This window comes from Narcine bancroftii, chromosome 5, assembly GCF_036971445.1.
Source record: "Narcine bancroftii isolate sNarBan1 chromosome 5, sNarBan1.hap1, whole genome shotgun sequence".
NCBI lineage: Eukaryota > Metazoa > Chordata > Chondrichthyes > Torpediniformes > Narcinidae > Narcine > Narcine bancroftii.
In genome coordinates, this window is record NC_091473.1 from 219,369,712 (window position 1) to 219,396,393 (window position 26,682).

General features: G+C 40.1%; 1 protein-coding gene across 2 annotated transcripts in view; it reads left to right on the plus strand.

Annotated features, from left to right (window-relative positions):
* The window catches only part of kdm5ba (lysine demethylase 5Ba), a 138,224-nt gene that overhangs the window by 106,490 nt on the left and 5,052 nt on the right, over positions 1–26,682 (plus strand). For both annotated transcript variants that reach the window (XM_069941294.1, XM_069941295.1), the window contains 3 exons: positions 6,672–7,181; positions 17,831–17,945; positions 23,021–23,244. In XM_069941294.1, coding sequence (XP_069797395.1) covers positions 6,672–7,181; positions 17,831–17,945; positions 23,021–23,244 — 849 coding nt within the window. The remainder of the gene's footprint in view (positions 1–6,671; positions 7,182–17,830; positions 17,946–23,020; positions 23,245–26,682) is intronic.

A 26,682-nucleotide genomic window follows, 5' to 3' on the forward strand; every position in this document is an offset into this window, starting at 1 on the left:
GTCTCCACTCTTCTCTGGATCACCTCGAAAACAGCAACTCATACATATGTCTCTTCTTCATTGACTACCACTCAGCCTTCAATACCATTGTTCCATTGGTGGTGGTCAAGAAGCTACAAACTCTGGGCCTCTGCAACTGGATCCTTGACTTCCTCATTGGAAGACCACAGTCAGTACGAATTGGAAACTATGTTTCCTCCTTGCTGATTATCAACACAGGTGCACCTCAAGGATGTGCGCTTAACCCACTGCTCTACTCACTATACACCCATAGCTCTGTGGTCAGGCACAATTCCAGTGCCATCCACAAATTTGCTGATGACACCATAGTTGTCAGCAGAATCACAAATGGCAATGAGGAAGCGTAGAGGAGGAAGGTAGATCAGCTTGTTGAGTGGTGTCATACCGACAAAATGATTGTGGACTGAAGATGATTGTGGACTGAAGGAGGAAGTCAGGGGAATATGACACAATCCTCATCAAGGGCTCAGTAGTGGAGAGAGTCAAGAACTTCAAATTCCTGGGTGTCAACATCTCCGAGGATCTGTCCTGTGGCCATGTCGATGCAATAACAAAGCAGACTTCACTCCATTTAGGATATCTATAAGAGCTAACATTTTTTTTTAAAAAAAACAGCCTCTTTGGTGCACCTCTGTCTTGGTGGCCAGTGGAGAGCTCGCCATATAACACGATCTTGGGAAGGTGATGGTCCTCCATTCTGGAGACGTGACCCACCCAGCGCAGCTGGATCTTCAGCAGCGTGGACTCGATGCTGTCGACCTCTGCCATCTCAAGTACTTCGACGTTAGGGATGAAAGCGCTCCAATGAATGTTGAGGATGGAGCGGAGACAACGCTGGTGGAAGCGTTCTAGGAGCCGTAGGTGATGCCGGTAGAGGACCCATGATTCGGAGCCGAACAGAAGTGTGGGTATGACAATGGCTCTGTATACGCTAATCTTTGTGAGGTTTTTCAGTTGGTTGTTTTTTCAGACTTTTTTGTGTAGTCTTTCAAAGGCGCTATTTGCCTTGGCGAGTCTGTTGTCTATCTCGTTGTTGATCCTTGCATCCGATGAAATGGTCCAGCCGAGATAGGTAAACTGGTTGACTGTTTTGAGTTTTGTGTTCCCGATGGAGATGTGGGGGGGCTGGTAGTCATGGTGGGGAGCTGGTAGTCATGGTGGGGAGCTGGCTGATGGAGGACCTCAGTTTTCTTCAGCTGACTTCCAGGCCAAACATTTTGGCAGTTTCCGCAAAACAGAACGTCAAGCGCTGAAGAGCTGGCTCTGAATGGGCAACTAAAGCGGCATCGTCTGCAAAGTGTAGTTCACGGACAAGTTGCTCTTGTGTCTTGGTGTGAGCTTGCAGGCGCCTCAGATTGAAGAGACTGCCATCCATGTGTTACCGCATGTAAACAGCGTCTTCATTGTTGAGGTCTTTCATGGCTTGCTTCAGCATTATGCTGAAGAAGATTGAAAAGAGGGTTGGTGCGAGAACGCAGCCTTGCTTCACGCCATTGTTAATGGAGAAGGGTTCAGAGAGCTCATTGCTGTATCTGACCCGACCTTGTTGGTTTTCATGCAGTTGGATAACCATGCTGAGGAACTTTGGGGGGCATCCGAGGCGCTCTAGTATTTGCCAAAGCCCTTTCCTACTCAGGGTGTCGAAGGCTTTGGTGAGGTCAACAAAGGTGATGTGGAGTTCTTTGTTTTGTTCTCTGCATTTTTCTTGGAGCTGTCTGAGAGCAAAGGCCAAGTCAGTAGTTCCTCTGTTTGCACGAAAGCTGCACTGTGATTCTGGGAGAACATTTTCGGCGACACTAGGTATTATTCTATTTAGGAAAATCCTAGCGAAGATTTTGCTTGCAATGGAGAGCAGCGTGATTCCCCTGTAGTTTGAGCAGTCTGATTTCTCGCCTTTGATTTTGTACAGGGTGATGATGATGGCATCACGAAGGTCCTGAGGCAGCTTTCCTTGGTCCCAGCAGAGCTTGAAAAACTCGTGCAGTTTGACATGCAGAGTTTTGCCGCCAGCCTTCCAGACCTCTGGGGGGATTCCATCCATACCTGCTGCTTTGCCACTTTTCAGTTGTTCAATTGCCTTATATGTCTCTTCCCGGGTGAGGACCTCATCCAGCTCTAGCTTTAAGGGATGTTGAGGGAGCTGGAGCAGGGCGGATTCTTGGACTGAGCGGTTGGCACTGAAAAGAGATTGGAAGTGTTCTGACCATCGGTTGAGGATGGAGATGTTGTCGCTGAGGAGGACTTTGCCGTCTGAGCTGTGCAGCGGGCTTTGGACTTGGGGTGAGGGGCCGTACACAGCCTTTAGAGCCGTGTAAAAACCCCTGAAGTCGCCAATGTCCGCGCTGAGCTGGGTTCGTTTGGCGAGGCTAGTCCACCACTCATTTTGGATCTCCCGGAGTTTGCGCTGAAGATGGCTGCATGCGCGATGGAAGGCTCGTTTCTTCTCTGGCCAGGATGGCTTTGCAAGGTGAGCCTGGTGGGCAGTTCGCTTCTTTGCCAGCAGCTCCTGGATTTCCTGGTTGTTTTCGTCAAACCAGTCCTTGTTTTTCCTGGAGGAGAAGCCCAGTACCTCTTCAGTGGATTGCAGTATGGCAGTCTTCAGCTGATCCCAGAAGGTTTCAGGGGACGAGTCCGTGAGGCTGATTGCATCCTCGAGCTTTGCTTTGAGGTTTGCCTGGAAGTTTCCTCTCAATTCGTCTGACTGCAAGTTTCGAACATTGAACCTCTTTCTGGGGGCTTTACTGTTCCTGGACTTTGGCTTAAAGTGAAGGTTGAGCTTGCAGCAAACAAGCCGGTGGTCAGTGTGGCATTCCGCGCTGGGCATGACCCTGGTGTGGAGCACATCTCGTTTGTCTCTTTCTCGCACCAGGACGTAGTCCAGGAGGTGCCAGTGTTTGGATCGGGGATGCATCCAGGTAGTCTTCAGGCTGTCCCTCTGCTGAAAAAGGGTCTTTCTAATGACAAGCCGCTGTTCTGCGCAGAGCTCCAACAGGAGGTGCCCATTGTCGTTGCACTTGCCGACACCACGCTTGCCCAGGATTCCTGGCCAGGTTTCTGAGTCTTTGCCAACGTGAGCGTTGAAGTCGCCAAGGATGACAACCTTGTCGGCTGTAGGGGTGTGTTGAATGAGGTTGCGCAGATCAGTGTAGAACTTGTCCTTTTTTGCTGGTTCCGCCTGGAGGGTTGGAGCATAGACACTGATGAGGGTGATGCGACGCTTGTTTTGAAGGGGGAGTCGCATGGACATGATCCGGTCCGCGTGACCTGTCGGGAGGTTTTCGAGTTTGGAGGCAATGGAGTTCTTGACCATGAAGCCTACAACAGATAGGCATCGTTCATCCATAGGCTTGCCAGACCAGTAGAGTTTGTAGCCCGCGCCGCGTTCTTGGAGGCTGCCTACATCTGCAAGGCGGACTTCACTGAGAGCGGCTATGTCGATGTCAAGTCTGAGGAGTTCATGTGCGATGAGGGCATACCGACGTTCAGGTCGGTGGCTGTCAGCCTTGTCTTGCATGGTTCTGATGTTCCAGAATGCTAGCTTGAGTTTGTGAGCATCTTTTGAGGGGGAGGACGTGGAGGGGGAGGACGTGGAGGGGGAGGACGTGGAGGGGGAGGACGTGGAGGGGGAGGACGTGGAGGGGGAGGACGTGGAGGGGGAGGACGTGGAGGGGGAGGACGTGGAGGGGGAGGACGTGGAGGGGGAGGACGTGGAGGGGGAGGACGTGGAGGGGGAGGACGTGGAGGGGGAGGACGTGGAGGGGGAGGACGTGGAGGGGGAGGACGTGGAGGGGGAGGACGTGGAGGGGGAGGACGTGGAGGGGGAGGACGTGGAGGGGGAGGACGTGGAGGGGGAGGACGTGGAGGGGGAGGACGTGGAGGGGGAGGACGTGGAGGGGGAGGACGTGGAGGGGGAGGACGTGGGGGGGAGGACGTGGGGGGGAGGACGTGGAGGGGGAGGACGTGGAGGGGGAGGACGTGGAGGGGGAGGACGTGGACATGTCCTCGGGCCTGTGCAAAGGAGCTTTTAGGTGGAGTGCAGTGTGCGCAGTACTGGCCCCACCCTTTACACCCATGGTTTGTGTGCCGTGGCCAAGCAAGCTGGGATGTGGCAGCGAGGTCCTTGGGTCGTAGGTTTTATATCGGAGTGGCCTTCTATGCAGGTTTCTTACCCGGGCTGGAGGGGCCTGCCTCCCCTCCTAGGTCGGACCATACCTGGTCGCAAATCACCTGTGGACATGGCCTAGGTAAGTTTAATTGGGTTCTCTAACTATCTCTGAGGTAGGTCAGGGATCCGGTTGGATACTGACGGGGTTGACTGAGTCACACACTTTCTTATTGCTGTGTAACTGGGGTGTAAAATGTAAAAAGTGAGGGGCAGGCAGAGGCCCCGATCCGGGCAGAAGCGAGGGGGAGGCGGTGGCCCCAGCCTCGGCAGAGTGAAGCAGGCGGAGGCCTCAGTCCGGGTAGAAAGAAGTAGGCAGCGGCTCCGATCCGGGCACAGGGAAGGCGGCGGCGGCCACAGCCCCAGTCCGAGCAGAAGGTAGGCGGCAGCTGCCCCGATCCGGGCAAAAGTGAGGGGGAGGCGGCGGCCCCGGCCTCGGTAGAGTGAGGCAGGCGGAGGCCCTGGTCCGGGCAGAAGCGAGGGGGAGGCGGCGGCCCCGGCCTCGGCAGAGTGAAGCAGGCGGAGGCCCCGGTCCGGGCAGAAGCGAGGGGGAGGCCCTCGTTATGATTTTCAGATTTATTGTCAGAGTATATACATGACATCACATCAACCTGAGATTCTTTTTCAGCAGGCGAGGCAGAATTACCACTTGTAGTACAAAAAATATACATGTAAACAGATAACAGATGTAAACAAACTAACTGCAATACAGAGAATAAAAAAAATCAATGAAGTGTGCAAATAAGAGTCCTTAAATGAGTCCCCACCTCTTACCAGATGTTAGCAACAAGAATAGAGCGTGTGATGGGTGATGTGGATCCTTGATGATTGCTGCTGCTCTCCAACAACAGTGTTCCCTGTAGATATTCTCAATAGTGGGGAGGGTTTTGCCTGTGATGTGCTGGGCTGTGTCCATTACCTTTTGCAGGACTTTACGCTCAGTGATATTGGTGTCCCCATATCAGGCCATGATGCAGCTTGTCGGCACATTTTCCATCACACATCTGTGAAAATTTGCCAGGGTTTCTGGTGTCATACCAAACCTCCCCAAACTCCTGAGGAAATAGAGGTGCTGATGTGCTTTCTTCATGATGCCATTGATGTGTTGGGTCCAGGAAAGATTCTCCAAGATGGTGACTCCCAAGAACTTGAATTTGCTCACCCTCTCCACCGCTAATGATCACTGGATTGTATACTTTTGGCTTTCTCTTCCTGAAGTCAACAATCAGCTCCTTAATTTTGGTGACATTGAATGCAAGGTTCATCATTCAGCCAAGTTTTCAATCTTCTTCCTGTATACGGACTCATTACCTTTATACAACCCACTATAGTGATATCATTGGCAAATTTGTAGATGATATTATCATCGTACAGAGCCACACTGTCACAGGTTTAAAGTGAATAGAGCTGGAGGCTAAGAACGCAGCCCTGAGGTGCTCTGATGCTGATGGAGATTGTGGAGGTGATGTTCTTCCCAATCCTCACTGATTGTGGTCTGGAGGTGAGGAAATCCAGGAGGTAATTACACAGTTGTGTGTTGAGTCAAGTATCCATCTACCTGCACGTTAAAAATTCTGCTTTTGCTGCCTTTCATCCAAGGATGCAACCTTACGGTGGGAAAAGATCTTGTTTCAGATTTGCCTTAAATGGATGATACCTTGTTTTAAAAATTTTTTTAAAGTGAAAATGCTGAAGATCTGAAATAGTAAATAACAGGGTGGGTGGGTGGGGGAGGGGGGGTGGGGAAGAGAGAAAAAAACTTAGCAGGTCTGGCAGTGCTTGAGGACAGAAACATCTGATGAATAGTCCTCTTTCCCATTTGCTCCCTGTCCTGATTTTTTTTCAGTATTTTTCTATTTTACTTCAGACACCTTAACTATTCACTTTGGATTTTCCTACTAGAGTAAAATTTACTCCACATTCACTTTGTCAAAACTCCTCAGGTCCTCATGTTGTTAATCAAATTGTTTCAAGCCTTGTCTGAACAGCCTTTACTAATCTGTTCATGCCAGGTAATTGTCGAGTAAACTTTCTTTCAAATGCTTCTATCTTTTCTAAAAAACCAACAGGAATTTCTGTATTAAATGAGATTATTGGCAATTCTAATGTGTGGTGTAAGGACATGCATCATGCAATTTTTAAATTTTTGCTCATTTTAATGCAGCATTTGGTCTACCTCTTGTATTTTTTCATTTGTATGTCGTATTATTGGCCATTGGAGGGATCATAATCTAATGCCTATTGAAAACATCAATCACACACTATATTACTTACTGAATTTATCACCCCTTCAAAATAATAAATCTTAAAACATGGTGATCCTTTAACGTAGCTGTGGTTTCTCTCCATACTTTTCTAAACTTTGGTGCCTGCGTACAACTTTGATTATGCATGGAGTGTTCTTTGCTATTAATGTATATTATGCATGAGGTATCATCTTGTTACCATTTAACATGGTGCAAAGATTATTTATTTTTCTGATTTGTAGGTGGGAACTTTCAATGAAGCTAGACTAAAAGAACTGGAATCGCTTCGTTCTCTTCAAACAACAAACTCCATGAAGTATCTTTCTGATATAGAGTGCATTGAAATCAAGATGTGTGTTTGTCAGAAAGGGCCATCTGGCTCCATGCTTCAGTGTGAGCTTTGCAAAGACTGGTTCCACAGCAATTGTGTCTCAGCAGCCAGTGGTTGCCATGGGGAGCTGCCTTGGCTCTGTCCACTCTGTCTGCGATCAGAAAAGCCATCCTTTGAGAAAATCCTCACACTCCTTTCAACACTACAAAAGATTCCTGTCAGACTACCAGAGGGTGAAGCACTAAATTATGTTTTTGAAAGAGCTATGAATTGGCAACATCGGGCAAAGCAGCTTCTTGGCACAGATGAACTACGTTTGGCCCTAATCACCTCACAAGTAGCAAGCCAGCCTTGGCCAGGTATTTCAAAACAAATGGCTGCTACTGAATTAGAGAAGAAAGTAGCTGAATGCAACTTGCAGGTAGGTGATGACTAAATCCAGTTAGTTTTTAGTTCAACTATCTCTTTTCGAGGAAATTACCTTGCTCCATTTTTATTTACAGTAGCCCTTTTATATCATCTTGAATTGAGTTCTTGAAGAACATAGCATTTCCAGATACAAGAGCAGCAGATTTCTTGAGTTTAATGATGATAATTATTTCAGCCTTTGGTTCTCTTCATTTTAAATCATGGTGAAAAATCAGAAATAGTATTTTCATGACTTGATGATTGGGTATTACAAAACTTGAATTTTAAAAAATCTTGAATACTTGCAAGGATGATGCAATCAATTATTTAAAGCCCCAAGAGAAAAGTATTCTGTGCTTAGTTTGATTTCAGAGCTTGTAGGAGAAAAATCTATTTCCACATTAGAGGATCAATACATTTGGAGCATCTCTAAAGTAGGATTCAAAAAAGAGCAAAGAATAATCTTATAGTGCACAAGATGCTTATTTGACACATTGGGTCCATGCTGGCTCCCAGTCGAACAATCCAATCAGTTGTATTTCCCCATTCTTTATTTCCTTGTAACATATTCTCTCCAGCATTTCCATTTTGAATCTTTGCCCACTTACCTACATGAAGGTGAAGGAGCCAATTCATGTGTTGGGTCCACTTTGGGATAGAAAAAAAACGAGCACCCATAGGAAGGAACCATGTGGTGACGGGGAGAAAGTGTGAACCCCACATAGACAGAACCTGTGGCCATTGCTGGGCCCCGAACACTTGAGTCATGAAGCAGTAATGCTAACTACTATATAACTCTCAGGATGCTACCTTGCATAGATCAGCAGGAATTTGAAGAGATCCAAAGAGATTTTTTCTATCAAAACCTTCTCTAGTATCTGATGTGCAATGAAAGCGTTGTACTGTTTTTGTCATCAGTAGGTTTAAGCTGTGATTATTTGAGCCATTCAGAGTAAAAGTCTTAAATTGGGTCTTTAGGTTGAGCTGTTATTGAACTTAATTGAGGTACTTGTAGAAATAACAACTGATATGTGTGATTCTGTAGCAATAAAGTATAAAAATTTAACTTGCATTACACCAGCAATATGCATCTTCACCAAGACTTTCAGCCACTTTCTTTTGGTATTCACTGGCACTGCCATACATCAATCTCATACCAACAAAACACAGAAATGCTGGAGGAAGGTGGGGGGGTGTCAGTAATACATTTTTACCTCCTATGGTCGATGCGAGGCCGGCTGAGCTCCTCCAGCATTTCTGTGTTTTTACTACAATCACAGCGTCTGCAGACTTTCATGTTTCACCCCATAACATTAAAATCATAGAGGTCATTATGAATCAGAAACTTAAGTGAATCAGCCACATGAATATTGTAGCTGCAAAAAAAGGTAGGTCACAAATTAAGGTTTTTTGATATGAATGATCAAACCTTTTCACAGCATCAAATCATGCCTGATGTATGACAGAGACCACATTGTTCTTGTTGATGAGTGCAGGCAACCTTTACAAGAAGCTTGACACCATATAAGTCAGAGCAGTTCATTTCAATACCATCCAATTCACCTGCTAAATATTAATCACTAAACCATCACATTATGTACTATCCGTAAAATGCCATTCAGTCACATAAGACTGGTTTATTCATTGTTGCTGGGCCAAAACTGTATCTGCCCACCACAAAAATATTGTGTTAAAATTTTAATACTCACCATTCTCAGCTTGTCACTCCTCAAGAATGTTTTGAGAGGAGGAGTCACGTGATGGAGTAGTGGCCGGACGGTGAACTCCAGCCCTCTCCAGAAAAGTCAGAAAAAACAAAGCAAAACACAAAGGCACAAAAATAAAAATTAAAGTAAAGTGAATATAAAGGTGGAAAGAAGTTGGCGACGAAAAAAGAAAAGTCGAAACCAACGGTAAGAAGAGAGGAAGAGAAGACAACGGAAGATGAAGGAAAAGGTCTTACCTGTTCGAAGAGGCCCGCGGTGGAGAGAGAAACTCGCTCCCTCAGGTCGGTAGAATATGGACTACAAAAATGGCTCGCTGAGCCGAGTAAAAGTGCGCAACCGCGCATGAAAAAAAACACACCGACGGGAGGGGGGACCAGCTGGGGAGTCGATCTCCACAGCCGGCAACGACAGCTGCAGAGCACCTGCAGCAAGAGGAGAACATAGAAGACAATGAAAACAAGAAAGAAGAGAAGAAAAGGGCAACAAAGAAACAACAGATGGCCAACCCAGAGGAAGAAGAAGAGGAAGAGCACAGTGAAATAGAAGAAGAAGGGAAAGGCAAGATAAAGAATATACTTTCTCTTATTAAAAAATACATGGAGTCATTTAAAGAATGGCAAGCGCAAGAATTTAATGATTTAAGAAGAAGAAACAACACAGAAGAGAAAATGAATAAAATAGATATGACCTTATCAGAAATGGGAAAAAGAATGGACAAGGTGCAAGAACGAGAAGCAGCAGTAGAAATGGAGGTAGAGGACTTAAAAAAAGAAATTAGAGGAATCTAATAAAGTTAAAGAGACACAAGAACTGTTAGCTCAGAAAATAGATATAATGGAAAATTATAACAGAACAAATAACATAAAGATAGTGGGCCTTAAGGAAGATGAAGAAGGCAAGAATATGAGAGAGTTTATAAAAGATTGGATCCCTAGGATCCTAGGATGTCTAGAACTACAGCAAGAAATGGAAATAGAAAGGGCACATAGAGCATTGGCCTTTAAACCACAATCACAACAAAAGCCAAGATCTGTTTTAGTAAAATTCCTAAGATATACTACAAGAGAAAAGGTACTGGAGAAAACAATGGAAAAAGTAAGAGAGGACAATAAGCCACTGGAGTACAAAGGGCAAAAAATCTTCATTTATCCAGATATAAGTTTTGAACTCCTGAAGAAGAGAAAGGAGTTCAATACAGCAAAGGCGATTTTATGGAAGAAAGGGTATAAATTTATACTAAAGCACCCAGCGGTATTGAAAATATTTATTCCAGGACAACAAAACAGACTATTCTCGGATCCAGAGGAAGCACGAAAATTTGCAGAACAATTACAAAATAGACTGAGAGATGAAGACGTGTAACGAGAGTACAAAAGACTGCAAACTAAAAAGACATAAGTTTTGAACTCCTGAAGAGGAGGAAGGAGTTCAAAACATCAAACGATCTTATGGAAAAAAAACTATTCTCGGATCCAGAGGAAGCAAGGAAATTTGCAGAACAACTACAAAACAAACAGAGAGATGAAGACATGTAATAAGAGTAAAAATGACCACGATTTATATGTATATGGGTAAAGAGGTATATGTGTGTATATGTATAATGTGCATACATGAATGTATCTGTATTTAGAGCAAAATATAGATAGTATAGACAAGAATTAATAAGGGAAGGAAAAGGAATAGAGGGAATAAGGAGGGAATTAAAAGAGTGACCTTTGTCATATATGAAAAGTGAAATCTTTTCTGGGGGGGTGCTGGGTGGGGGGGTGTTACGGTCACTGCAAAATCAGCTGACGCTTGCGAGTGAATTCGCAAATCCAAATGGAGAGGGGAGATGTGGTTGTCCGACAAGGGATAAAGGACAACTCAGGAGGGGAAGGGGGGATTGGGGCTAAAGAAGTTTTAAATAGGAGAATAAGGAAAATGTTTGATGTTTTAGGCATGTTGTCTTATAAAGGATTCAAAACAAGAAAACAGAAATGGATAAGAAGGAAAGGTAATGATGGAGAAACGGAAAGGGAAGATAAACAAAGTATAAAATGGCTACGTTGAACTATATGACTTTCAATATTAATGGAATACATAACCAAATTAAAAGGAAGAAACTGTTAAATTTACTGAAAAAAGAAAAAAATGATATAGCATTTGTGCAAGAAACACATTTAACTGAATTGGAGCACAAGAAATTAAAGAGAGATTGGGTAGGACTCGTAATAGCAGCATCGTATAATACAAAAGCAAGAGGAGTAGCTATATTAATTAGTAAAAATGTGCCATTTAAAATAGAAGAGGAAATAATAGATCCAGCAGGGAGATATGTAACGATAAAATGTCAGATATATTCGGAGTTTTGGAATCTACTCAATGTATATTCACCTAACGAAGAAGATCAAAAGTTTATGCAAGATATCTTTTTGAAGATAGCAGATACGCAAGGGAACATATTAATAGGAGGGGATTTCAATCTGAATTTGGATTCAAATATGGACAAAACTGGGGGAAAAATTAACAGAAAGAACAAAGTAACCAAATTTATAATTAAATCGATGGAAGAAATGCAACTTTTGGATATATGGAGGAAACAACACCCAAAGGAAAAGGAATATTCATATTACTCGGCTAGACATAAAACATACTCAAGAATAGACCTATTTTTGTTATCAGCTCGTATGCAAGATAGAGTAAAAAAAAAACAGAATATAAAGCTAGAATACTATCGGACCATTCACCCTTAATATTGACAGTAAAGTTAGAGGACATCCCTCCAAGAATGTATAGATGGAGATTAAACCCCATGTTACTTAAAAGGCAGGATTTTAGAGAATTTATTGAAAAACAAATTAAAATGTATTTTGAAATAAATACGGAATCAGTGGAAGATAAGTTTATACTATGGGGTGCAATGAAAGCATTCATTAGAGGGCAAATAATAAGTTATGTAACCAAGATGAAGAAGGACTATAATCAGGAAACAGAGCAGTTGGAAAGGGAAATAGTAAATATAGAAAAAGAATTAGTAATGAAGGAAGATATTACTAAAAGAAGAGAATTGGCAGATAAAAAAATAAAATGTGAAACACTACAAACATATAAGGTGGAGAAAAATATAATGAAGACAAAACAGAAATATTATGAACTAGGTGAAAAAACGCACAAAATCCTAGCATGGCAGCTTAAGACAGAACAAGCTAAGAAAATGGTATTGGCATCAAGGAAAAAAGACAAACAAATTACATATAATCCAAAAGAAATTAAGGAAAACTTTAGAGAATTCTATGAACAATTATACCGAACTGAAAACGAAGGGAAAGAAGGGAAAATAGATGAATTTCTAACTAAAATTGAACTACCAAAACTACAAATAGAGGAACAAAATAAATTAACAGAGCCATTTGGAATAGTAGAAATACAAGAGATAATAAAAAAATTACCAAATAATAAGACACCAGGAGAGGATGGATTCCCAATAGAATTCTATAAAACATTTAAAGACTTATTAATTCCGCCCCTCCTGGAAGTAATCAACCAGATTGATAAAACGCAAAGCTTACCAGATTCATGTAAAACAGCAATAATTACAGTAATACTAAAGCAAGGGAAAGATCCACTCACACCAGCATCATATACACCAATATCTTTACTTAACACAGATTATAAGATAATAGCTAAATTATTAGCAAACAGATTAGCAGAGTATGTACTGAAAATGGTAAATCTAGACCAAACTGGATTTATCAAAAAAAGACGCACAACAGACAATATTTGTAAATTTATTAACTTAATTCATGCAGTAGAAGGGAATAAAGCACCAACAGTAGCAGTTGCTTTAGACGCAGAGAAGGCCTTTGACAGAGTAGAATGGAATTATTTGTTCAAAGTATTGCAAAAATTCAGTTTACCGGAGAAGTATATTAATTGGATTAAAGCATTATATAAGGGACCGTTAGCGAAAGTGACAGTAAATGGACATGTATCAAAACTATCTAACTTAAGCAGGTCAACACGACAGGGATGCCCACTATCACCTTTATTGTTTGCGTTAGCTATAGAACCACTAGCAGAATTGATAAGAACAGATAATAATATAAAAGGAATAAAAATAAAAGACAAGGAATATAAAATCAGTTTATTTGCGGATGATGTTATAGTGTACTTAACAGAACCAGAACTATCAATAAAATAATTATATAAGAAATTGAAGGAATATGGAGAAGTGTCGGGTTACAAGATAAACGTAATTAAAAGTGAAGCAATGCCTATGAATAATGCGGATTTCTCAAAATTTAAGAAGGAATCACCATTTAGATGGCAAATGCAAGCAATAAGATACCTAGGTGTACAAATAAACAAAAATCTCGGCCAACTATATAAACTCAATTATTATCCACTAATGAAAAAATTACAGGACGATTTAGAGCAGTGGAAAGATTTACCACTAACACTAATAGGAAGAATAAACTGTATTAAAATGAACATTTTTCCAAGGATATTATACTTATTTCAGGCATTGCTAATACAACTGACAGAGAAATTCTTCAAGGAGTTAAAGAAAATAATAAGGAAATTTTTATGGAGAGGGGGGAAACCGAGGATAGCATTAGATAAATTAACAGAATGGTATAAACAAGGAGGCTTACAACTGCCAAACTTTAAAAATTATTATAGAGCAGCACAATTAAGATACCTATCAGATTTTTATCAAACAAGGGAAAAGCCAGATTGGACGAGATTAGAATTAGATAAAATAGGGGAAAAGATACCTGAACACATATAAATGGGATGAAAAATTGGTACAACATAGAAGTTCTCCAGTATTACATCATCTTCTCAATATTTGGAAGAAGATTCATGTAGAAAGAAATAAAACAAATTATCAATTACCAAAACTAATATTGACGCAAAACAAGTTACTCCCTTTTACAATAGATAACCTTTCCTTTAGAGAATGGGGAAAAAAAGGGATTAAAAGAATAGAAAATTGTTTTTCAGGAAATAGATTCTTATCCTTTGAACAAATGAAAGATAAGTACAATATAACTGGAGATACAGCGCTGGCATATTACCAATTGAGATCCTACTTGAAGGATAAATTAGGAAGCAGTTTGAGTTTGCCAGAGGGAAGTTTCCTTAAATATGTGATTACAGATACAATGTTAATCAAAAGATTTATAACAAATATGTATATTAAACTGCAAGAAAAGGAGAATGAGGAAACAAATGGTAAAACTAAACAAAAATGGGAACAAGATTTAAATATAAAGATAAAAAAGGAAACATGGGAGAAGTTATGCTCCGGAACAATGAGAAATACAATAAATACGAGGTTATGTATGATACAATATAACTGGATACACAGGCTATACATTACACCTCAAAAGTTAAATAAATGGGACCCAACAGTATCTGATAGATGTTTTCGATGTAAAAAAGAAATGGGAACAACAATTCATGCAATCTGGACATGTGAGAAAGTAAAAAAATTTTGGGAAGATCTAAATCAGATATTAAATAAAATAACAGAAAACAATATACCAAAGAATCCAGAGATCTTCCTCCTAAGTAACATAAAAAATAAAGAATTTGGAATTGATTTGGAAGATGCACAAAAAAAGATTTGTTAAGATAGCTCTAGCCGTAGCAAAAAAATGTATTATGTCAACCTGGAAATTGGAAGATAATTTGAAAATACAACAATGGTATATAGAAATGAATAAATGTATTCCATTAGAAAAAATAACATAGTTTAAGAAACAATATTGAAATATTCGAACAAATATGGGAGCCTTACATTAAATACAATAGCTAAAACCTACCGGGGACAATCATTACTTAAGTTAACGGAAGGAAAAGGAAATGAAAAGAATGGACTCAATAGAATTTCTGGTGTATTTTTATTGAATGACAACATTGTCTGACTGGTTTAATGTATCCTAGATTGTATACCTTAAATGGACGGGAGTGGGGAGGTAGGGAGGGTGGGATGGGAGGAGGGAGGGGGGGGGAAAATGGCACTGTATATGTGTGAAAAGGAAAAAGTGTGTACCATGGTTAATGTGATTTATGGTGTGAAAAATAAAAAAATTAAAAAAAAAAATGTTTTGAGATGTTACCCACATTCGATTTATAAAGTTTACAGAAAGTGCAAATACTTTTGTTCTAATTTTTTATTTAATGATTATTTTTGTAAATGTATTTATAAAAATGGATTAAAAATTGGATTAGATAAAAAAATCCAGAGATCTTTCTTTTAAGTAACATAAGAAGTAAAGAATTAGGCCTCAAATTGGATAAAGTGTGAAAACGATTCCTTAACAGTAGCAAAAAAATGTATAATGTCAACTTGGAAAATGGAAGAGAATCTGCGAATACAGCAATGGTACACGGAAATGAATAAATGTATTCCACTGGAAAAAATAACATATAATTTAAAAAATAAAGTTACATTGTTTGAACAAATTTGGGAACCATACATGGAACATAACAGAGAGGGCTTGCCTTGGACCTCCATCTCCTAAAATGATAAAGAGGATAAAACTATTTGATTTAGTGTGTAAAAGGAGATGACACATTTCTTGTTTGTTTTTCCCTTGTGGGAAGAAATTGTTTTATGGTTTTATTGTTTTGTATATGTTGAATATTTATAGGTTTTGGAGGGGGTGGAGGGGGAAAGTGGGAAAAATGGCACTGTGTATATTTAATGAGAAACGTTTATACATATTTTGGTTGATATGGCTTACAGTGTGAGAAACTTTTTAAAAAGTGGATTAGATTTGGCTCTGCAGCACTTATTAGGTCAGTAAATTGCCAACATTTGAAAACTTAGCCTTACACATGAAGAAAGACATTTGGACAAGGTGCATACTCACAATGAGGAACTTCAGTACCAAAAAGAAAGTACTGGGCAAATCAAGGAAATCAACATCACAATTTTGTTGCAGCTGAACGTGCATCCCAGAGTTTCAATGAAGCAGGCTGCAGAGCAGAGTTTCAATGAAGCAGGCTGCGGTGGTGGTGGATGAAGCAGGCTGCAAAGGTGGTGGTGGATGAAGCAGGCTGCAGAGGTGGTAGATGCATTTGTGATCTCTTTCCAACATTTTCTAGATTCTAAAATAGAGAATATGACACCACCTTTTAAGAAATGAAGGAAGAGGCAAATGGGGGTATCATAATTAAATCATCTTTGACACCTATGGTCAGAAAAATGCTGGAAGCCACTGTGAGGGATGTGTTAAAAGGAGTGAGAAAATCATAATTTGATTAAGCAGAAAAAAATCATCCCTGGGTTATGTTATCAACAATTTCTATGACCAGTAAAGATGTGTTTGAATCTAACATTCTTTTTTGAAGGATATCAGAAACAGGAAGATAAAGGGAAGATAGTTTGAAGTCTCTGAACTTTCATATCCATTTGATCAGGTGTTAAATAAGACATGTACCTTAAAGGTTTACAAGATTGGAGTAATACAATAACATGGATGCAAAATTAGATGAAGCAGAGAAATCAAAGAGTAGGAATAAATTGGCACAAATTAGACTAATACAGTGAAGGTTTTAATATTGCTTGTTGACTGTTGCACCATTTAACCACACACCAGTCTGTGGGATTTTCTTCCACGTTTGAGGATTTGTTTTTCTTCTCTTCCTCCTTAGTACATGATTACTGGGCCATATGTTCTGGGATCCAATGGATCTTTCAGCAGATGTGTCCATAGGTGGACATTTCAGTTTTAGAAACAAGTTCAGCCTTCCACTGAGTAGATAGCCATTCACTATACTTCAAAAGGGTAGTGCAAGTGTACTTCAGTCTCTCAGTTCCTTGGCTGATCCTAGTGTAAGGGTCCATTTACATCATCTGCTGGAAAAAAAAGGATTTAGTTGCCTTAGCTTTAATGTTTAAATTGTTGTAGATATCTGATTCCTTTGATTTTATTTGTAATTTTTTAATTTTTAAAGAGTAAAATGATGATGTGACAGATATTCACAAATTGCTTAAATTGAATGTGGGTGTGATTATCTTTCTTGTGAGTATATTGGGAACTGTATCCAGAACCACACTGGAATGAAGGCACCAGGCAAACTTAAGATCATGGTATATTTTTCTGTTTCTTGTTGCTGTCATTTAACTGGAACCAAAAAGTCATCTTGAAGATTTTATTAATAGTGTACAGTTTGGCTAAATAATTAAGTTAGAAGGATGTCAACAATTGGACATGCAACACCAAGTGAGATTTTGTTTTCACCATTTCTGAGGATACAAGTACTACTACATACTACTTCTATTTGAATTTTAAGAGATCAAACTATTTCTTCAAGAGCAGCTATCACAGAATTAAACCCTCAGATTGATCTCTAGCCAACTGAAATTGAAATTTGAGATTTATTTTTTATTTATTTGGTCTTGGACATTGTTGGCATTGCAGATAACTGTCCTTGTCTTTCCTTAAAGTGAGCTGATCACTTTGGGGGGGTGGGGTGGGGGGGGGGGGGGGGTCCTGGAATCACAGAGGCTGAATTGGGTTAAAGCAGAAGGTTTCTTTCCCCATTGACCATGTAGGTTTCTTCTGGGTGCTCTGCTTTCCTCCCATATTCCAAAAATGGACAGGGTTGGTAAGTTGATTGGTCCCATGAGTGTATTTAGGTGGTGCAAGTTCATGAACCAGAAGGGTCTTCAGCTATGCTGCATCTCTAAATTATGAAAAAAAAATTCAGGGAATAATGGAACAATAATTATGCCTGATTTTTGAAATTCTTGTATACCAAACGTCTTTGCAAGTAGCAGATATTCAACTAATAAAACAACAATTCAAGGAAGATTACTAATTCTTTGGTGAAAAGTATTTTCTGTATAATACAAATTTCAACCCCATCACCAACACCTAACAATTGAAGTAGATTGAGGGTTTATTCATAGATTTAATTTCTCTGATCTATTCAGGTGAATTCTGCCAAAGAGGTCAAATTTTTTACTGCAGTTTGCAATAGGAATCAATTGGAAAAAGAAGAAAAGATGGGAAACTCCAGACCATTGCAGAAGTGTATCCCAGCTCAAGGTTTGTAATTATTTTGCCTTCATCGGGCTGTGGAGATGTATTAGGGCTCTTAATCATGTATCTTCACTAATTGATGCCATTTAAAATATTCTGTTTGTTAAAGATTATTTTCTTTTTTTTCCCCCACAAAAGACTATATGTGGACTGTGATGTGAGGAAGATGAGAAGTTTACAAAAATGCATTGCTTAAAATTGGTGGTAATCATGTGTAGAAGATGTGTATTTCTCAAAAATGGAAGGCAATAGTTTATTTCTGATGAAGACATAATACCTAATTATTTCTTCAATTTCATGAATAATTTTTGAAGATGTTTACCTGGAGAAACAAGCTGAAAAGTTGATATCTTTTTTTAGTCATATTTCAAAGGGAAGAATCAGTGTAATGAGATTGTTGGATGAATATCTATTGTTTTGTATAAAGACCAATCATGGAACACTTCAGCACAGAAACGTGCTCTTCAGCCCATCTAGTTTGTGCTGAATTGTTATTCCACCTGGTCCCATCGAGCTGCATCCGAAACAGACACCTCCATGCCCTTCCCATCCAGGTATCTCTAAATTTCTCTTAAATGTTGAAATTGAACCCGCATCCATCACTTCTGCCATCCTCTGAGTGTCTGATCCAACCTCAAATAGAAAAAGCCTACTTACATTTGCCCTATTAATATTCATCAAATTTTGTATACTTCTGTCAAATCTTCCCTCATTCTCCAATGCTTGGGGAAATAAAATCATAACCTATTCAACTTTTCCCTATAACTCAACTGTTCAATTCTTGGCAACATTGTAATTATTTTCTGCTCTCTCCAATCTTATTCATGTCTTTCCTGTGGAATGGTGACCAAAACTGCACACAATATTCCAAATTTGGCCTCGCTAATGTCTTATAAAATTTCAACATTCTAACTTTGTGGTCAGTAATTTGATTTATGAAACCCAATGTGTTGAGCTATCTTTACGACCCTAACTATCCATGACTCCACTTTCAGATATTGTGTATCTGTATTTCCAGTTTTTGATGCTCTGCCTCAATGCCCCTCCCATTTACCATGTAAGTCTGACCATGGTTTGTCATAAAGAAGTGCAACATCTCACATTTGTCCAGATTAAATTTCATCTGCCATTTTGCAGCCCATTTTTCCAGCTGATAGAGATCCCTCTGCAAGCTTTGGAAGCCTTCTTCACTGACCACTACTCTGCCAATCTTAGTGTCATCTGCAAATTTGTTGTTCCAATTTACTACATAATCTAGACTGTTGATATAGATGACAAACCACAGTGGCCCCAGCACTGATTCTTGACGTACATCTTGAGTCACAGACCTCCTGTCAGAGGCAAACATCTACTACTACCCTCTGGCTTCTCCTGCAAAGAACATGTCCAATCCAGTTTGCTACCTCATCCTGAACCTTTGAATATTTTTTCCCATAAATAGACATATCAAAATTTTCAATATCAATCAAACATTTTTAAACAAAACACAACAACCCCTTTCCCCACCCCATTCACAGTATAAATCTGTATACCATTAGGGCTTATAGTGGGGCTAAAAAAAAGAAAGTCTTAATTGGGGAGATCACATTTTTATAATAGTAGCATCTTTTTTATATTTGGATTCTTATATAATCCAAATATGGTTGCCATAATTTTATAACATATTTGTTTAGATTATGTGATTTTTTTTTTTTCCCCCCCGTAGGTATATATATATATATATATATACACAACTATTAATCTTTGTCTTCCATCGTGCTATCTGTAGATGGAATTTGGATTTCCAAATAATTGCAATGCATTTCTAAGCCACAGCTAAAGGTATTTTAACAAATGAAATTGCAATTTAGTTAGTTTGTTACATATTTCAATAAAATTGCCCAAAAGATAAAGCTCCGATCATCTGCGAAGGCCACTCCTGTTATTCTTGTTAGAATTTCAGTACTATTCTTCCAAAAATGTCACACCTTCACACATGACCATGTAGCATTCCTATTTCTATTCTACATCTAAAACACATCTCTGATATTTTTGATATATGTAATTTCTGTGGTGTGAGGTATAATTGGTATAGAAAATTCGTATCTTGCATTTATAATTTATGCCATGCTATCCAAACACCAATCAGACCAGCATCTTTCCATTATTGCAACTCCTAAATCCGACTCCCATCTCTTGATTTCTGTAAACCTGATTTTGCACTTTCATTTTGGAGAGCAAAATACATTTTCGATATAAATTTAAGTGTGTACCCCAGGCAAATCGTTTGCTCCATCTCACTAATTTCAGGTGGAGCCATGTTTGGTCTCCATCTTTCTCTTAAAGAATTATCTTCACTGGAGAAAGCTAAAGGAAGACTCCATACTTGTTTCTTGATTGGAAAGACCCAAGAGATCCTTCCATATAGCAATCATCAACATTACTTGTTCTTTGTCATACCATGAATTCAATATTTTGTTACCCAGATTTATAGGCAATTGCATATTTTTACATAATGGAGTCTTCATTGATGGTACCTGATTTTTTTTTCCCCCAATGCATTCATTTATTTCTTCTCATATTCTTATCATGTGTATTATAGGATTATCCAGTTTTTTTTTGTTATTGACATAAATTCCACTTATAAAGTCCTTCATTGTCTCCTCTTTTATTGAATCCACGAAAGGGAACTGTTTTCTTCAAAGAAAAATGATAGAAATCTTGCTTGTGCTGATGGATAATACTTCTCAAAATCTGGGAGTCTAAATCCTCCCAGTTTATAGGCCCATGTTAATTTTTCCAGTGCAATTCTTGATATTTTGTTATTCTATAGGAATTGTCTTGTACAATTACTTAATAATTTAAATAAATGTTTAGTTTGTGCAATAGGCAACGATTGAAAGAGATACTGTAGTCTTGGTGGCATTACCTTTTTTTATACAATTTATCCTTCCTATTAATGTAATCAACAGATCTTTTCATTTCTGTAAATCTTTTTCTTTTTTTTCTAATAGAGGAGTATAATTAAGCTTATATAAATTCTCTAAATTATTCCAAAGTATTTCATTCCATCCTTCTTCCATTTAAATCTACCTTTTTGCTATCTTTCATAATCAAAGTTTTGCAATGGCATTTTATCTCACTCTTGTCCATATTTATATTATATCCTGATATTCTTCCATATCTTTCTAATATTATTTGTAATCTTATCAATGATTCAACTAGGTCAGACATATATAATACCACATAATCAGCAAATAAACTAATTTTGTGTTCTTCCTGTCCAACTTTAAAGCCCTTAATATCCAGATCTCTTCTAATGTCTGCCAGAGGTTCAATAGTTTGTATGATGTAGTGCACGTCGAAAGAACCAAAGACTTAATGATCTAAACCAAGGCTTTTATTAACTAAAAGACTGGAGCATATCACAAGTAGGTCGACCAGTCCAGAATGACCTGGTCTGGCTAGGAGCAATCCTTTAAGACTTGCCAGTTGGTGTAGCTACACTCTCAGCCAATCACAGTCATCCTAAACTACCATCTGTACATATGTACATATACACATTGGTGATAGAATCTGTACTATCACGTATGAATAATGCTGGAGATGGGGGACACCCCTGTGTACTCTATTTACTTGAGGAAAAAGTAGTTGACATTTGGTTATTAGTTATAATTTTGCCTTGTGTCTTGTGATAGAGTCTGTCTCCGCGCTGGTCCCGCTACCTACTCTCTCCCGCCGGCCTGCTGTTGGTACTGCGATGGCCTCTCTGCCCGCTCTCTCCCGGGGGGAGGGGAGCAGGGTGAGCAGGGCAGTGGGATCAGTGTGGGGATCGACAGCAGGCTGCTGGGAGAGTCTCCCGACAGCCTGCCACCAGCCCCCACACTGATCCCACTGCTCCGCAACCCCCCTCCCCCACCCACCCACAACAGCCCGACACCAGCCCCCAATGATAGATGGTGATGATCTCTATTGGCATTACTCACCATTATCACCCAAATTTCAACTTTGCATCTAAGACCTGGGGGATATTTTTAAGCCATTTTTTGGGAAGAAAAGTGGGTCTTGTATGCTATCAAATTTGGTAAATAGCCATTTTCAGAAGCTTGGTGAATCTAAAACTAGAGGTGTTGGGTGAGGGAGGAATGATTTAAAAGGGACCAGAGGCCAGGTTATTACATTTTACCCAACTCCTTCACTAAGTATATAGAGGCAGGAACAATTGGAATGTTTAAAGGATACATTGATAATCATGGTTAATTGTGAGGAATATTAGCTGAATGGAGGCAAATGAGATTAGCTTGATTGGCATGAGCATGTAGGCTGAAGGGCCAGTTTCCATGTTGTAGAACTTTCTGACTACTGTACAAAATGTTAAGATAACAGGCAGAAACCTTGAATTTTTATCCTGGGAGATGACCTTGGTTCCTTGAAAGATAGTAAAAAGAATGGAAAGCCAAATACTGAAAATGAACAGAGAAAAGGGCACATGCTCAAACTAAAATAATTTTACAAAAGATGTTTTAAAGTCCTAAATTAATTGTGGGATAAATATATGAAATAGACTCCTGTTTATGGCAGTAGAGGAGAATTATTAAATAGTACAGTAACAAGCCAAGTTTAAGAGAAAACTTCATGTCATCTGTAGTGAGTGAATTAAAATTGACTTGTTATTTTTCCTTTTCCACACCTTTCATAATCTGTCAATTGTGAGACCTTGTGATTTTGCGTGAAAAGATAAACTCATTATGTCCAGACAAATTTATATTTGACCAAAATGTACTGAATAGTTTCAGGGGGTTTGATGGGCAACCCTTTTGCAAGGCCACTCCTTTATACTTTATTGTACTTGCAAATCTATTGGTTCAGATGAATTAATCTCACCATTTGACTTTGAAGGTAATGTACTTTTTTGCATTAACTGTTATTATTTGATATTAATGCACATGTCACAAGTCAATAATTACAGTAAACATCTTTTGGCAAAGTTTTCCTTGACAGGATAAATTGATAGATCAGAGTTACTGGGGAAACATCCATCCTTAAAATATTTGTAGACTCTATCCATTGAAATTTACTAACACAAACTTCAACTCTTTCAGGGCTTTGCCTCTCTGATGAGGTGAGATCCCAACTTGATGAAATGATGATGGAGGCTTTGCTAATGCCGGTCACTCTACCTGAGATGCAGCACATTTATCAGATCTTGTGGTTAACTCAGTCCTCTGTCGTAGAAGATCACCAGCAACAATCTGAACGATTGAAATATGAACCATTGGAGGTTATGCAGTGCCTTACGGAGGCTTGTGATACTTCTACAGTTGAGGTATTAAACTGCAAACATATGCAGCAAAAGGATTAGGGAAGTTGTATTTACTTCCAGAGCATTCATCCAAGCTGTCTTATTGGAAATAGTTAACAGATTTTGTACAGATAATCAAATAATAGTCCTGAGAGGCTGTTTTATTTTGCCAGAAGTTTTAAGCCTTTTATTTTGTTAGCATATTGCTGTATGATAGGTGCATGGGCACCCTGCATAGATTATTTAAAGGTGCTTTTTTCAGTTGGAGGTACAAAACCTTTAAAGACAACTGATTCTCTTTCTTTAAGTCCCATCAAGGTATAAAATCAATTTAAAATCAAAAGATTTCCAGCTCCCAGTAATCAAAAATGTTGGAAATATTAAACTAGTCAAGCAGAATCTGTGGAAAAAGATATAGTTAACTTTGCAGATCAAAGAACCCCCCCCCCCTATTGAGTGAAAACTCTCCTTTGAGAATTGTAAAATTTTATTTTACTTGGCTAACTTAATCTATATTGAGAAGTTTGGAAAGTTGTATACCAGACCCCGATAAGTGAAGAGTATTATCCTGAGTGCAGTATTTATTTGGCTGTAACTGGAGATAAAATTTGTGATGTAAATTAAAATTCACCATAAAATGGCATCTTTGAAGACCAGACAGTCTAAATGTAATTAGTTGAGAGAACATTTATCAGAATGTTCATTAAGAGACATGGGTTTGAGAAGCATACAGTTCTTCTTTTCAACTGGTTATAGTAAGTTGTACTATCAAAAGAAAATGACGGTGCCTGAGGTTGCAGCAGCCACTTTGGCTCCGTGTAGTGGTTAAAAATCCCCTCCCCTACACGTTTTATGATTGTCAAACACTAAACAAAGTGAGAAGCATCACATGCAATTTCAACCTCTATGATCAGACTGTTAAGAAATTGAGTGTTTTTAACTTGCTGAATTAAGAGAACAATTCTGCAGTAAACTGGAGCAGATCACTGGGAGGCTGTCAGAAGCGATGTGCGAAAAGTCGAAAATGTGGCAAGTGGGCATGGCAACCCCTCAGGCCTGTGCTCTCTGTTATCTTACTCACAAATGTAAGATTGCTAGAGAAGAAAATGGATTACCTGAACCCATTACCCATTTACATTATGAACCAGAAAGAACTCCAAGGCCGCTGTGCTCTGGTGATTACAGAAACGTGGCTCCAGGACTCAATTCTAGACTCATTTCGCTCAGGGCAGGTCGAAATGCTGCTGCTTCTAACAAGACTTGAGGAGTGGGTCTGTGCACTTGTGTCAATGAGAACTGGTGCACAAATGTCTCTGTTAAAAAGACTTGGTGCTTCGTGAGATAGAGTACCTGATAGTGAAATGAAAAATCTCAGGGAATGAATGCCTCGCTGATTACTGCAGTTTACGTGCTGCCTGCAGCGAATGAGGGTGAAGCAATGAAAGAGCTTTATGGTGCCATCTGCGAAGCCCAGGCGTCCCACCCCGATAGTTGCATGATTGTAGCTGGTGACTTAACCACACCAACCTGAAAACCATTCTACCACTGTTTCAATGGCATGTCAACTTTGCCACCAGAGGAAAAAAACACCCTAGATTGAGTGAACATCAATGTTTCTGGTGCATACAAGGCTCCTCCTCACCCCATCCTTGGATACTTGGACCACATATCTGTCCTACTAACTATGGCATACCCACAGCTTGCAAAATGAATGTCAGTTCACAGAGAGATCAGAATGTGGCTGGGTGTGTTCGTAGCAGCACTAGAGGATGGCTTTGAAATCACGGACTGGCATTGTTTCAGGGAAGCAGGAACATAAACATTGAGAGCACAAGCTCAATGACAGGCTACGTTAGTAAGTGCATTGAGGATGTCACAGAGATCAAATGTTACACCACCAGGGCTAACCAGAAACTATGGTTGGAAACCGAGGTCAGTGCACTTCTCAGAGCTCAACATGTAGCCTTCAGGACAGCAGACAAGTTGGCACTAAGATCAGCCAGGGCTGAACTCTCCTGTGCAATCTGGAAGGCAAAGTATTGGTACCCCACAGAGGATCCATGGCCAGCTGTGCGACACCTGTGACGTGATGTGTCAAAGTAACAACAGTAACAGTTCACAAGACAAACATGCAAGTGAACGACAATGAAGCATTCTTTCCGGACAGACTGAACATCTTCTACATGCGATTCAAAGAGAAGAACAGGCATGTGCCAAAGAACGCTATCTCTCTGAAGAAGAGGCAGAGGTGAGGACAATCCTATCCAGTGTGAACCCACACAATCCAGCAGGACCAGACAACATATCCTGTGGGGTCTGAACTGATGGAGATCTTTATGGAGAACTTTTAACACATCATTGCAGCAGTGCATTGACCCTGCAGATTTTTAAGTAGCTACCATCATCCCAGTGCCAAAGAGGGCAACAGTACAGGCCTCAATGATGACCGCCCCCCCCCCCCCGTGGCACTGAACTCCACCATTATGAAATGCTTTGAGCATCTAGTGATGGAATGCATAAAAGTGCACCACCCAGGGACGCTGGACCCGTTTCATTTTGCCCATTGATGGAAGCCTTGTTCCTCCACTGTCCTGACCCACCTTGTATGCCAGGCTGCTGTTCATAGACTTCAGTTTAGTGTTTAATACAATCATAACCCAGAGGCTGGTAGAGAAGCTGTCCTCGTTGTGACTCAATACCCCTCTCTTCAACTGGATTCTGGTCTTCCAAACAGAAAGACTGCAGTCTGTCTGGGTTGGCGGTAGAACGTTGAGCACCATCATGCTGAGCACTGGGCTCTGTACTCTGCCTACTCCTGTTTACGCTGCTCACTCATGACTGCTGCGCCAGATCCAGCAACAGTATCCATCATCAGCAGAGATGATGGGTCACACTACAGAGATACAATGGAAAATCTCGTGAAATGGTGTGAGAATAACAACTTGAGTCTAAATGTGGACAAGACAAAAGCGACAAATGAGGACTTCAGGAGGACCAGAGATGACCACCCTCCATTAACATTAATAGCTTGGTAGTAGAGAGCACCAAATTCCTTGGATTCTATTTAAAAAATGACCTAACCTGGGCACACATCTCCTCACTTGTTAGGAAGGCACAACAGCTACTGCACTTGCTTAGGAGGCTAAAGTGGGCATTTTATAAACTTTCTATAAGAGCTCTATTGCTGAAAGGCATCAGATTGGAGGTCAATCCACAGGACTGTAAAAGTATCAGAGGATCATTGAGGTTTTTTATTCCCCATTTACCCCCACCCATTTCCTCCCCCCCCCACCACATTGATGTGATTTACCAGGATCATTGTTTAAACGGGGCTCATAAAATCTGTAAGTACCCATATCACCTGCACACGGCATCTTCCAGCTATGCCTGACAGAGAAGTATTGGAGCCAGATCCACTGGCTGAGGAATGGCTTCTTTCCATAGGCAGTGAGGCTGAGGCTG